Source organism: Carettochelys insculpta, chromosome 27, assembly GCF_033958435.1.
Source record: "Carettochelys insculpta isolate YL-2023 chromosome 27, ASM3395843v1, whole genome shotgun sequence".
Lineage (NCBI taxonomy): Eukaryota > Metazoa > Chordata > Testudines > Carettochelyidae > Carettochelys > Carettochelys insculpta.
In genome coordinates, this window is record NC_134163.1 from 10,869,888 (window position 1) to 10,884,425 (window position 14,538).

The window sequence follows — 14,538 nt, forward strand, 5'->3', positions numbered from 1 at the left end:
TGGTTTTTAAAGTGTCGGGGCTCTGTTGCCTGTGTGCGGGGAAGAGGCAGGTAGCCTGAGGGCTTGGGCAAGGACTCCATATGAAGGTGTCAATTTCATGCCCTCTGCAACAGATGGCATAAGAAGGAAGGTGGGGCCAGAGGGTCCCTTCTCACTGGGAATCTGCCAGCCTGGACACTGGCCTTTCATCAGAGGCTTTTATCAGGCCTTAGCCCCTTTTCCTGGCCATGGGCATGTCCACCTGAACCCACCCTGGTGAACTAGGCCAGTGTTTCTTAAACTTTTTGAGCCCATGGAATACCAAAAAAAAAATATTCTTTTATGCGGAACACCTACAAAAATTTTCTTCCAAAAAGAATTGTAATCAAACCAATGACAACCAAGCCACCAGCAATATATGTATAGAGAAAAAAATGAGGTAATTTACGCAGGTTGCTTGTAAAATATCAACCATCAGTGTATGACATCAAAAAACGTGGCAGACACTCGCGGCGCACCTGCAAGTGGTTCCCCGAGCACGAATTTAAGAAACACTGGTTTAGGCAAAGCAGATGTTCCAGCTGCTGCTGGCGCTGCTGGCTGGGGTGGTGGGGGTGGGGGGGAACCTGTGTGCACGTTATAAGCAGGGTGCAGTGCTGGGGTTTTGGGGTTGCACTGCCTGGGAGCCAGGCGGTGACAGTTCTGGCTCAAGGGCCTGCTCTGCACTAGCTCTGAACATGCAGATGCACCAAAAGGAGCAGCGGGGGGGGGCGGGGCACAGGCACTGACTTTGTGGGTGCTCAGGGGCTGGAGCACCCAAGGAGCCAAATAAGTGAGTGTTCAGCACCGACCAGCAGCCAATGCCCCCTCCTGCAGCCCTGGGGGGTCTTCCCCTTCCTTCTAGCACCTCCCACAGCCATGAAACCGCTGTGTCTTGGTGTTCAGAGGCTCTGGGCGGGAAGGGGAGGCATGAGGCTCCTATGTGTGCGGGGAAGGGGCCCAGTGTGCCTCTAACTGTTGCCTTCCATGGGCAGAATAAATGTTATGCACACCAAGGCATGCGTGAATGTGCCCCACCAATAGAAACATGCCACCGGCTGGGGCGCTCTGCTAATCAGCTGGTCAGTACCCACATCTCACCTGGGCGTCTGCTCAGCTTAGCGGGAACACTGGCGGAGGCAGAGACTTGAGGGAAGAGCAGGCTGGTCAGGCACCTTCTCCCCTGCCCCCCCCCCCCCAGCAGAAGTTGGTGCCTCTCTTGGCGGGGGTGGGGGAAGAAACTGCCCCCCCCCCCCCCAAATACATCCCTGGCTGACCCTTCCTGGCACTGCAGCAACGCTGTCATTTTTAGCATGTGCTTGAGCAGAGCTGGCGGGGGGGGCCTTCCTGAGATGGACGTGACACCCCCCCCCCCCCCCCCCCAAGCGCTAGTGGAGACAGCACACCATACATTGGATTGGCTCAGCCCTTTACCACTCCCTCCCCGTCTCTTTGCACGCTCAGCCCTGGTCCTCCTGTACGGCATGCCAGGCAGCCAAGCACCGCCCCCCCCCACCCCCCACCCCGAGGGCCTCGGCTGAAGCCCATGAGGCCCCATTTCATAGGGACTGAGCTGGAGCAGTGCTCAAGTTCCACTGAGCTCTCCCTGGCTGCCCGACTGCCATCCTAGGCTGGCAAAATGTTTTGCTCGGGGAGCTGGTCTGGGCATGACACGCGTCTGCTCCCAGCAACTCGGCTGCAGCAGGTTGCATCCATTGGGTTACCTCGCCTGGCAGCCTCTTTTTTTGGGCCTCGGCCTGTCGCTGCAGCTGTGCCGGGGGCTCCGTTTAAGGCCACATTGCCCAAACTGGTCAGTGGAGTTGTACACCAGGCTGCCCAGCAGCTATCCAGTTTCTGCTCTCACACATTCGCTGCATTCTGTGCGGCTGGGTACTATCAATGGTAAAATCACCCTGTGCTAGAACAGCAAAGAGCCCGGCAGGGGCTCTCCACTGCAATCTGACCGGTACAGGACATGGGGCCAGCACGCTTGGTGAGAGGTGGAAAGAACACCAAAGAAGCTACTTGAGTGAACGTGCAGCTGCTTTCACTGCTGGGTATTTGGGTACGATCAAGATATGTGCGTGCGCATGTATTGTAGGCACTTTTACACAAGTAGTTGCCAGAGGAACATGCTGACTTGTACTTAATTACAGCCCCCCTCCCACCTCCCCTCCAAGCAGCTGGACGGTTGGGTACTTTTTCCACCTCTGCTCTTGGCCATTTCAAAGAAACCTTTAGCTAAGGCCCCTCCCCTGAAACGCTTCAGATGCAGCCAAGTGGCTGTTGCAGGAACCAAAGGCAGGGAGCTGTGAGATAAACTGCCCTGTGCCACACATTAAAGCTGGGAAAAAAACTACAGGTTGATCCTCTCTAATCAAGCAACAGCTGTACGCTGGCAGGATGTTTAGTTAGCCAGCTGAGCACTACACAGGGGTGTGGCCAAGGTTCCCGTGGTCCCATAACGTTTGCTTACAGCCACCAGTCCTGGCTCTCAGTGTTTTGTGCTGTTATTTAGCTGTAACTTTGCCCAAAATGTCTTCTCAGAGCCCAGCAAGTGTTGGTAATGTGTGAGCCATATTGACCTCCCGTGGCCTGGCACATTCTCTCGCCCAGCACGTGTCATGTCCCGAGGATGGCAGCCGTGAGAGAGGTTCAGCCTGGCTCTTATGCTGTTGCGCTCAGTGTTTAAATGTGAACTCGTACACGCAGGAAGCGTCAGACAGGAGCACCGTGACACAGATGGGGAAACAATAAAAGCTCGTCCCTTGTAGCCTTCATTTTCCCATAATCCTTTGCTCGCCTCAAGCACCTTTCATCCGAGTAGCTCAGAGCACAAGGCTTGCCTGGGAAATAAATGTCAATGCCCTTCTCAGAAGGGGAAATTGAAACACACAGGGAACACGATGTACCATAGAACACAAGATCCCTCTGTCCTCCGCCACGGTGTCTCTGACCGTACACTGCAGACCAGAAGAGGGTGGAAATTTCTTCCCCCGCCTCCCAAGCTGCCCTTTCTTGCCAGTCTCAGCTACTCTGGTGTAAGTGATTCGCTGGGCTATTTTTCAAGTGTGAGTCCTGTGTTGCTGGTCCATTTTATTTACCGAGCGGCTACGGGAACTACTCTCAGTGAAAAATAAAACCAGCTTACTCTCTAACTAGCAAACTAAAAGAGTGAGAGACGAAAGTGGCTCACAGAAAAGCCCAGGCAGCCTTTAGCTGATGTAGCTTATTTTGTAGGCGGCCAAGTCCAGACTGGTTTGGCTTCACTGGGCAAGCACGATGTAGTTGGATTTCAAAGGCTGTAGAGCAGGCTACATTTCTGTCCATCTTCATTGCCATGCACAGCTTAAGCCGTTTGCGGAGGCAATTAAAACACAACCTGGGGAACCTGGGACCTGCCAGTCCAGGTCTTGACTGCCACATCCCTAGCTCTGAAGCACACATTTTGCCACTTCCAGGTCATGCAACATTCACCACGGTTGTCGGGCATCAATAAAATGAGACATTATGGCCCAGTGCACAGTGAACGCACACCAAATTAACCACCTCACTCGCAAACTCAGGCTGTTTACACTTGAACATTATGCCATCAACTGTCGCCATACTGCCATCACAGTTAAGTGCCATCTAACACCCAAGAAAGTAACTGACCTTTTGGGATGCCTCTTTAGTAGGAAATTTGCTGGCACATAGACTGAGTTGCACCCTACGTCCTGTTAGATCCTGGTTCTACAGGGGTTGCTAAATAGAGATGAATGCTTAAGGCAATGTTCCCTCTAATCATTTCCATACATGTGCAGAATAAATTTTATATGCCCCAAGGCAGTGCACCACCAGTAGACACAAGAAAAATCTAGCTGTGGGCGCTCCGCTAGTCAGTTGGGCAGCACTGGAATCTCTCCCGAGCAGCTGTACAAGCACCCAGCTTTCTAGTATAGCTCCATTTCAGCTGACAAATTCGTGTGCACCTACTTGAGTGAATCACACCACCCACCTGCAATGTAGCTGTACCTTAACCGGTTCGGTGTATAGCGCTGGACTTGACCACATGTTTAAATGCTTTACGAATCTGGTGCCATTTCAACTGTCTTCCCATCAAAGCAATGACTTGGTGCAGGAAACACCCAACAGTCGCAAATCAGTTACTTAACAAGTAAAATTTTTATTAAATAAATTTTGGATTCTTTCAACCAGAGCGAGGAGTTTGACATTAAGACATAGTTTGAATCTCACCTGCAACACTGGATCAGTCACGTTGGTAACTGTGATTAGAAGAAACTGATCTTAGACACTTCCTTCAAATCAGCTCAACCTAAAATTTCTAAAGTCCTTATTTTTTTCATTTTATTGTTTGTTGGTCATTTTATTTTGTTCAAAATTTGATTTAAGTTCAAACGTCAGGAAATCACTTGTAGCAGAAATAAAGAACATTGTACAAATCACGTACATAATAGATGTTAAGTATAAAAATGGTATTTACAATCAAGTAAACATGGACGATAGAAACGCAGGAGTGGCCAAGACTTCATCCTCTCTCTCTCTCTCTCATGTGCTCTCAGAATCAGACAGCAAGGATTGGTTAAACAGCCACAAACATACCTTCTTACAGAGCCAGGGGAGCAGAGGATGATTACAGCTTACAAAGGTCCCAAAACTTAATCCCCAAAGTGCTCTTCTAAAACTGATCCATCAAGCTTTCCCCACCAAACCTCTGCTGATGTTGTTGAAAACGCACGCAGACACACACACAAACATATGCAGACAAACGCCTAGGAATGTTCTTCTCACGTTATCAAACTCTGGAATAGTTCAGAAGTTCTTTTGTTTTGTTTTGTTTCAACTTATTTTGGTAGAACCTCAAAGGGACTGTTTCAAGTCGTTAAATGGATGCTTCTTCTCTGTATGATCCTTAGGTTGGGAAGCTTCAGTTAGCCAAGCTCGGAATTGGATTCTGTGCTTAAGTGTATCTATATCTATATCTATATATGCTGCATACTGTATAATTTGTCTGGGGTGGGGGTGCTGAAACCCCCCCCCAAACAACCTCTTTTGCAAGGTTAACCTCCATACGTCTGCTCCGAGGAGCTCTGCGGAGGGGCTAAGAGGTCAGCCGCTGGCGTAAACATCGTTGTCAATGGAATGTTTGGTTTGAAAATGGTCACACTCAATAGAGCTGCTCTACGTGCCAAAGCTGGAACTTGGAGGCAGTGTGCAGGGCGGCCATTTCAGGCTTCCATCTCTGCTGTAGGATGACAGTGCTGGCCTTTGCTAGGTTGGGCAACGTCCCCATTGCCATGGCAAACGATGAAACTCAAGGGTTCTTTGCTGAGCACAGGAAAGGTCTGGTGGTGTGGGGGATGCAGGGGAAAGTCCGGAGCCTTAGTTCAAAGTCCAGGCATGCTCAAGATGGACTTCAGAGCCAACTGCCAGGAGCTTGGTCTGCAGAAGCCCTCTGAGGAATAAGACTGAGCGCTCTCAATCGCCTTGACCAAGCTGGTGCTAAGGTTGATGGGTGAGTGAATCTTGAGTTGCCCAGCTGGCTTTGCCCCACTCCTGGAGGTATATAGTTCACTCTTGCCTCTCTACTTGCTCGCGCCAAGTGGTGAGAGGTTTTCCCCATGGTCCCAGAGTCCAGGCCCTTGTGCAGTTCCTGTAGAGGAGGTGCTGTCCCAGCAATAACTCTTTTACTCCTAAGCCCTTTGGCAGCAAGGAAGAGGAAGTCTCTGAATGGGCAAGTTTGGTCCTGTGATTTACATTTAAAAAAAAATAGACTGTCTATATATATATTATATATTTATATTTATATATGAAAGGGCAAAAGCCAAAAATCCCATCAGTGGCTGTGGTGTCCTAGAGCCGCATCAATGAGTTTTCTTGGTCCATGGTACTTCACTCCTAGGCAGAGCAGAAGACAGCTTGGTCCCCAGGAGCGTCTACGTCTCTGGCCCCCACCTCCCCCAGGATGGGTGGCGGCAGCATCAGCAAACATCTGAGCCAGTTGTGACAGGAATCTTCCCACTGGGTCGGCGTGGAGCCTTCCAAAGCGCCTCGTCTCTTGGGAGCGTCACACGTTCGGGGATGGGGGGAGGGGAGGGAAGGAAGGGGCAGTGTCAAAAGAGTTCTTAAATTTACTGGCCTCTCCTGAAATCAGCTTGAAGCAGAAATTCTTCCTCTGGACTGTTCCTTCACCTGCATGAAAAGAGGGTGGACATTAGGCGGTTGAGGTCAACCACAAGGCTTCCCATTACCCTTGCTCAACCCTGCCCTTCTCCTCTGTGGCAGGAACGTGGCCTCATGTTATGAGGGACCAGCTGCAGAGCTTCCAGCCTCCCTCAGATATTGAAGCTCCATGGCTGTACTAGATTCCTAAGCCTTCAGACAGGGCCTATTCCAGGGGGCAGCAATTTTTCCAAGGTGGCGTGCCAAAATTTGAGCTCTACATATGGTCCCAGTGCCAGTGATAATTTTTAAACCCACTAGGCTATGTCTACACAGCAGAGGTATTTTGGGATCCTGAAATAGTTGGTCCGTGGCTTTGACATGCACATGTTATTGCCAAATATTTTTTTAAAATAATGGGTGTGCTATTCCGGCATCCCTGTAGTCCTCATTGCAGGAGACGTAAGGGGCATTTTGAAATAGTGCTTTATTCCAAACTACACTCGAAATAAGCTATGCAATTTGCATAGTTCATTTTGAGTTTACACATCATGTAGACAGAGCCTAATAGTCTGACTTACAACAGCCTTGTTAATAAATAAATACAGAGGCAGAGCTTTCGCATTTCGGTGGTGATTGGTAGCATTAGCTGGTCTGTTATTAATCCACAGGCAGCCTGGCACTGAGCAAACTCCCAGCTGCATGGGGAAGGAGGGGCGGGGCTGAGCTCCCACCTTGTGTGCCAATGAAAATCAGCTCATGTGTCACTCTTGGCACCCCTGCCAGGGGGTGCTGTCTCCTGGCCTAACCACTGGTAGGGAGGCACCAGGGCTGATGCCATGTTGAAGACTGGTGTGGAGATAGGACTAAGCTACCCTCAGCCCTGTGGCGGCATGATGTTTCGGGCACGTGCTCTGTGATGGGGGTTAAGCAGATCTCCCCGACCTGTTAGAAACACATTTAGTGTTGCAACAGAACTGCCCCGCGTTCTGACGCAGCACTGGTGCAAGTGGGAGGAGCTGTGATGGCAGGCAAAGGGATTACCGAACCCACTGTGAGAGGATGACCATGTGGGAGTGGTGCCCAGCGTCCAGCAGCTGCCCATCAGTTCCCTGCTGAAGCTGTGGCTTCCTTTGAGTTCCTAATGCTGCGCCCCGGGGAGAAACGTTTCCCATGTGGGAACAGCTGCAGAACCCAGCACTTGCCAGGTCCCTGCTGCTGAGCAAACTCCGAGGGGCTCCAAACCTTTCCACTAGGGGTCTGGCTAGCACACCCCCTCCAGCCTAGGGCAGCCATAAGAGGGGCAGGCTATCACCCGTGTTCCCTGTCAGCTGAGTGCTTGGGTGGCCACCTGGGAGAGATCCAGGTGCTGCCCGGCTGATTAGCAGAGCACCCCGAGCTGGGCAGCATGTGTTTCTATCGTTGGTGCACATCTGCACATGCCTTGGTGCATATAACAAAATTTATCCCACCCTTAGATGGAAAACATTAGAAGAAACTGGCTATCACCCAGAACCTCAAACTGCATCAACCCAAATCGCAGAACTGAGGCGTCACCCCGACCCTGTCTGCTAGCCCAGTGTAGTGGCCCAGTATCCCCAGAAAGCTGAGACGGAAGTGCTTTGTCTTTCTGGTTGTCATCATCATCATCATCAACAACCATGGGCTCAGTGCCTGATGGTGTCTGATGCCTCCCTCACTATTTCTTTCCACCTTTCCCTGTCCAGCGTGGAGTGGCTTAGTTTCTGTAGACTAGCTCTGCACCAATCTACTGTACCATCTACCCACTCTCTGTGGGGTCTGCCTCTCCTATTTGAACCGTCCAGTACGCCGAATACCAGGGTCTTGATTTTTCATTTGTCGTTCATTCTGCAAATATGTGCAAATAGCTGTAACTCCTCTTGTATAACCGTCTGCAGTAGGTTCTCTTTCGGCTGTATTGTCCTGTATAATTCCAGATTGGTGACCTTCTGCATCCATCCAATTCTCAGGCTCTCTATAACAACTCCTCTCGAATGCCAATACCCTTCTCTTCAAATCTTTTGTTATCACCCATGTCTCACATCCGTACAACAGCTGCTGAACACACGTTTTTAAGACGCTCAGCTTTGTTCCTAAGCTAATTGCTTTGCTTTTCCAGATCTTATCCATCCCCTGGTTGTAGGACACAGCAACCGTTGACCCTGTGTATACCACACACTGACCAAGGCTGGATCCTTCCCTCCAGTGACAACTTAAGGCCATTTCTAAATGAGCCAAGGCTTGTGGCTTCCATCACTTACCTTGGGAGGTTGTGCCACAGTTTAAGCCCCCTTCATGCGCCCAACTCGAAAACAATCTCTTAGGATTATAACTTTGTGCGACATAGTTTGGCTGAACAACTGAGAGCTGGTTACCATCAGGGTTCCCTTTAATTTTTTCCATCCCGGGCAGAATAAATTTTATGTGCACCCAGGTGTGCGTGGATGTGCACCCCCAATAGAAACACGGGCTGCCGGCTGTGAGTGCTGCAGGCGCTCTGCTAACCAGCTGGGCTGCACCTGACTCTCTCCTAGGTGGCCACCCATGCACTCAGGCTGCAGGGAACACCGGTTAGCATCTGTCTAGCAATGATCTCTCAGCAGAAGAGGTGGACCAGGGTGGAGGAGGAGGTGCAGGGAGGTCTGATGCTTTACCTGGGCTGCAGCACTGAACCCTGGCTTGATGTACTGTCAGTAGGGGTGGCTGGCGTCCTTGGGCCGTTTTAACTGGACCTTCAACCTCTTCATTCCCACCTGGAAGCCGTTCATGGCCTGGATGGCAGTCTGGGCACTGGAGGGGTTGTCAAAGCTCACAAACCCTGCAGAAGAAAGACAAGGAAGCAGAGCTTGTCACAGTTGCTCAGGGATCTCCTGCTCCAGCCTCTGAGCTTAGGTGTCCTGCATTGGGCCAAAGCCATCCACCTAGGGCAGCCATGCCAGGGAAAACTTCCTCCTTCCAGCTGTGACTAGCCATAAGGCTGCGCCCCACACTGCTCAGCTCAGGCCCCGCCACCTGATCTGCACCCGTGAGCTCTCCAGCACTGACTGTTGCAAGCCAGGCTTTCTAGGAATGAGGTCACGTGCATTGAAAAATAATGCTCTAGCTGGGGACAAAGCACCAGCTGGACTGTTGTCCACTCTGCATTTAATCCCCGCTGACTGGAGTCCAATGCCAGGTCTCCACCTGGCTATTCCATGGGATCAGCTTTGGCTGCCCCTAAAGAAGCCTGGTGCCCGGTGGCCAGGCCCTCCACCTTCCCTGGACACTGCTGAGCAGTGGCAGGAGGCTGGCGGGGTCGGCAGACTGAGCCAGGGCAGGAACTGGGCCTGGACTGTGGAATCTGCCCCCAGCAGAGAGCAGCGACTCCAGATGTCACCGAGCTCAGAGCCAGTCAGCACAAGCCACCCCCGCCCCCATGAACGCCGCATGCGCCCAGTGGTGTGAACACAGCACAGCCCCCCAGTCACACTCCTGCACAAACACTGAGCGCACACGCCAATAAACAAACCGACCTACACAAGTTCCTCTTAGCCAACTGCACCCTGTCTCCTCCAGGCTGTGTGCTCATACATTGCTGGCGGGGGGGGGGCAGGCAGGGGAGAGCATATAAATAGCTACACAACTAGACAACATTCACACACACATGCTTTGTCTCCTTCCACTACACACCTGCATGCCCCTATCACCTGGTATGTACACAGACACCCCCACAAGGCCATAAACGTCGATTCATGGGTGTGTGTACACATACACACAGAGTCCACACATCCACCTGTACACGCACACACACACAGGCTTGGCTGATCTCATGCTCCTGCTGTCGTGTCCACTCCAGCTGGAGCCAGGTGCAGGACACTGGGAGCCCCAAAGCCTCTGGAGCCCAGCACCCTGGGAGTGCCGCCCCTTCCTGCCTTGTGCCCCAGATGCCTGAGGTTTCAAACAGCCTTGTCCCCGCCACCCGTTTCTCGGGGCACCCACTGCTGCAGCGCCAGCGGCTGCTTACCGAAGCACTTGCTCTGGTTGGTGGCTCGGTCCATGAACACCTTGGAGGAGATGATGTTGCCAAAGGGCAGGAACATTTGCATCAGCTCGTTGTCCCCAAACTCCTGCGGGAGGTGGTAGATGAAGAGGTTGCAGCCTTCGGGACCTGCAGTCAGGGATGGAGAGGGCGGGGGGACGTGGGTGTGCACAGCCCCCATGGGAAAGGGAAGAGAAATGGGCTCAGCTCAGAGAACAGCTTGGTAAGAGACCCTCTGATGGGCTGCTGCATCCCACTCTTGAACACCCCCACTGCTCAGCTCTGGGGCTGGGGAGGAGCTCAGAGGGCTGCCCCAGCATGCCCCAGCTTGAGACCTGTTATCTCAGCAGTGCTCTGCGAGCAGCACGTAAACCGTGTTCCCTGTAAGCTGAGCCCTTGGGCAGCAACCCAGGAGAGATTCAGGTGCTGCCCAGCTGATTAGCACAGCGCCCACAGCCACCCACAGGGGGCAGTGTGTGTTTCTCCTGGTGATGCACATCTGCATATCTTGGTGCACATAAAATTTATTCTGCATGGATGGAAACAGTTAGAGGGTTTCTGATCACAGAGCTCTGTAGGGCAGCCTCAGATATCACAGCCCTCAGACGCTCCCGGTGACATAGGACAGTCTCCTTCCGAGGTGGAACAGAATCTGGCCACTGATTGTTTTGGATGTGCATGGACGTAGCCCTAGTGGAAGCTCTGGGTTGACAGCCCTGGGAACTGACTGGCTAGGTCTGGACCTTGGGTTTTAAATCCCATCTGAAAGACGACTACACAGTGAAACTCAAGAACTGCGCTGTGTACACAAGGGAGGGCTCAGCTGGCCCAGGCTGCCCACAGATTACAAACCTGCTGATTGAAGCAGTGAACCAGGCCCTGGATAGAGCCTGCTGCATTGAGCTGGGAGGGCTGGACTAAGAAAGGGCTTTAGGGGCTGTAGCCCAGGGCCCCGGGTTAAGGGGGGCCCCATAAACAGAGCTGCTGTCTCCCAAAAGTGCAGGTCTTTTTGCATGCCAGCTCCTGCCTTCTAGCCTGGTCTGGTGAGGGGAGGGGACAGTTCCAAGCTCTGTCATACCTCCCCCCGCTGGGATGGCGCTGCAAGCACCCGAAGCTCCATTCAGGTGCTGCCCTCACCTGCAAGCTCCACCCATGCAGCTCCCACTGGCTGGGAACTGCAGCCAATGAAAGCTGCCAGAGGTGGTGGCTGCCGGCGAGTCCAGGGTTGCACACAGAGCCACCTTCCCCCTTCCCACCCCCAGGCCTGTCTTGACCTTGGCCCACACCCCAACCTCCTGCACGCCAACTCCCTCCTGCTCCCCTCCCTCCTGTCCTGAGCCCCCTCCCACACTCCTAACCCCTTGGCCCCAGCCTGGAGTCCCCCTGCTGCACCCCAAATGCCTCATCCCCAGTGTCACTCCAGAGCCCACACCCCCATCAGAGTCCCCCCCCCACGCCCCATCCCCCTCCCACACTCTAACTTCTGCAGTTTTGGTCCCACCAAAGGGGCTCCACAAGATCGCACAGCCCTGCGCCCCCAGAAGTACTGATCTGGCATTGCCTGGGGGAATCTACCACCACTGCTCCCAGACAGCCAAGGGCTGCCACTGCAGAGCGATGCCAGGGGCTCTCCCCAGGCTGGGACCTCCACGCCAGCCAGACTCAGGAATCAAAGCTTGGGCAGAGCAGCAGGAGGACAGCCAGTAGGGGCTGGCCCAGGCCGATAACAATATTCTCCTGCCTCTCTGGTCATGGTTTTGGAAGTCTCAAGGCTGACGGGCGTGGAAAGCCCAAGAAGAGCAGGGGCAGGTTTGCAGTACCTGCTGCGACTGTCTTCACCTGGTCCGTTTGATGGCAGCTGGAGCACAAGGGGTCCCACTCATCCGCTCTCTTGCTCCCCACTCCTCAAGGACCTGATCCCTCCGCTGAAGGCTTCCCGCTCCCTTCCACTGGCTGTGGCTCAGGACCACGTGCACAGCAGGGACTTGTGAAACTTGCGTGATACAGTTGCACCATATCTGCTAGCTTCGAAGCCGGGCAGTGCCTCATGGGTTGGGCTTCTTCAGCGGACTATGCCCAGTTGGTTCCTGCCTCCACGGGTTGGGAGGATCAGAGCATGCAAGGCTCAGCTCCCCCTGCCAGCTCCCAGCAAACGAATCCCACATGCATCAGCGTCCCCCCTCCCCCATTGTCTCCCATTCTCACCTTCTCGCTGCTGCTGCTGCAGGATGGGAGGCGGCTGGGGGATGGTCTGGGCTATCGGGGTGATGGTTGTGGCCGGATACATGGCTGAGATCAATGAGATGGAACAAAGCGGTTACCTGATGGACTGCGAACACCAGGGAAGCATAAGGAAGGGTTGGGGCAGAGGACAGGTACCTGCATACTGCTGAACCCCGGTAAAGGCTGGGTGCAAGGTCTCTGCTACCGAGGGGCTCTGAGCTGAAGCAGGGGAGAGGAAGAGAAAGGAATGAAAAGGGAATCCGGACGCAGTGCCCGACTCCACCGCAAGCCCAAGGGACCCAGGCAGCGGCCAGGAGCTATGAGACACTCCTGGTGCGGGAAGCCAGGGAAGGTTCCTGGTTCCAGCTCCAAAAGGGCTCTGGCTTGTGATGTGTAGCTAAGCCCAGACAGGAGAGAGAGACGGAGAACAAGGTGGCAGGGGAGAAGCTGGAGAGAGAGAACACGCAGAGCTGAGCAACAGCCACGGCATTTCATTGGGGTAATGGTGAGAGCCCATAGGATGATCTGGCCCTACGAGCCAGAAAGATGATGCTCAAAGGTCCCCCAATGCCCCCATACCTGGGTAGGGCACGAGGCCGTTGGCATAAACCGTCTCCAAAGTGGGATGGCCACTCGGGAAAGGCACCACCCCGGTAAACCCGTTTGCAATTGGTGCCACCAGCCCTGGCACTGCCGCGGTGCCCAGGAGAGGAGGCGAGTGTAACCCTGAGGGAAAAGGCAAACAAGAGTCACATTAGGGTAGCCTCCGCCAATGACTCTGCACAATGATTCGTGGTCATCTTCTGGCTGGCCCAGCTGCAAAGAAGCCCACAATCATAGACTGGGAGGAGTGCAAGGAACCATGAGAGCTCCACACCGGGTGGCCTCAGCTGGATTACACAGGGCAGTGCTATGGAGATAGGTGCACAAGGCCACAGTCCTAAACAGCACTGGTGGGGCACTGCTGTAAAGAAGCTCGCAGCAGCGGTGCTCTGCAGGCTAGGGATAGTCCACTGCTCTGTCACCTAGCAAAATGGGGCCTTGTTCTCAGTTGTTATCTAACACGGCAGTCAACGGGGAAATATGGATGGTGATTCTGCTGTACTCAGAGCCGGGAGTGAGAGGCACCTACCTGAGGCTGGTGCAATAGGAGCAGCTGGTAGCCCGTTTAAACTGACCGCACCAATCTGCTGGATGTGGCATGGGGAAAAGGTGACGCCTGGGCTCAGGTAGCTACCATGAGAAGTGGAGAGAACTGTCGTCTGCTGCTGCATCAGCTGGGAAATGGAGCAAAGAGACATTCCTTCACCCTCGGCACCAGGGTGCGTCCAATCGGTGATACAGTGCCAGCACCACTGGCTCACACAGCGCCTGCAGGCTGGCCCCAGCGCCCTGCTCCCTAACTCCCCAACTGGATCCGAGAGGCAGGTTCCATCTCCAACCAGCCACTGGGGGCCCCAGATTCCAGTGATCCACCCCGAATTCTAGTGCTCAGCCTGCTGCTAATTCTAGTGCGCAGCCTGGCGGCGAGGCCTTCCCTTGGGGTAGGAGAGGAACAGGCATCACTGCCCAGCCCTGCTTCCCGGATACTCACCCTACAGCTCCTGCCAGGACAGCGCCAGGCCAATGAAGCATCGCACACAGCCTATGAGCTTTGGAGGGTCAAACCCAAACTGGCTGCCGGGATTTGATCCTGGGCCTGAGTCAAGAGTGGAAAGAGCCAATGCCCTGCAGCTGGATGGGATGCAGCTGGACAAGTTCACTTCTGACCCAAAGCCTGGCCTTGACCGAGCTCCCAAACTCCTGTCTGAACCCCCTCTTAACCCCATCCTCTTGCTGGCGTCTTTCTCTAGTACTGTAACAACCCCACTGCCTCCTGGGCAGTTTCTGTGCTGCCACACCATGAGTCCTCATGGCAGCAGCAAGGCTAGAACTTGAAGCTCTTCCTGTTCTAAAATCACAGCTCCCTGGAGTTTGAGCTAAAGGAGAATCGCTGTTAGCAGTATAGGGTCTAGGACACATGGTTGAAAAGCTCTGATTCTGTGCCGCAGAGGGCAGTGGCACTGCATACAAACTCGCCAGGTCATGGCAAAGGA

At 53.5% G+C, this 14,538-nt stretch overlaps 1 protein-coding gene across 1 annotated transcript in view; it reads right to left on the reverse strand.

The window, feature by feature from the left end:
* Positions 1-5,943: 5,943 nt before the first annotated feature.
* CELF5 (CUGBP Elav-like family member 5) overlaps positions 5,944-14,538 on the reverse strand; it is a 66,179-nt gene continuing 57,584 nt past the window's right edge. Inside the window, exons 7-13 of the mRNA XM_074978616.1 lie at positions 13,575-13,719; positions 13,022-13,168; positions 12,599-12,661; positions 12,425-12,508; positions 10,205-10,348; positions 8,856-9,019; positions 5,944-6,210 (exon numbers count right to left, since the gene is read on the reverse strand). Coding sequence (XP_074834717.1) covers positions 8,892-9,019; positions 10,205-10,348; positions 12,425-12,508; positions 12,599-12,661; positions 13,022-13,168; positions 13,575-13,719 — 711 coding nt within the window. The 3' untranslated portion in view covers positions 5,944-6,210; positions 8,856-8,891. The remainder of the gene's footprint in view (positions 6,211-8,855; positions 9,020-10,204; positions 10,349-12,424; positions 12,509-12,598; positions 12,662-13,021; positions 13,169-13,574; positions 13,720-14,538) is intronic.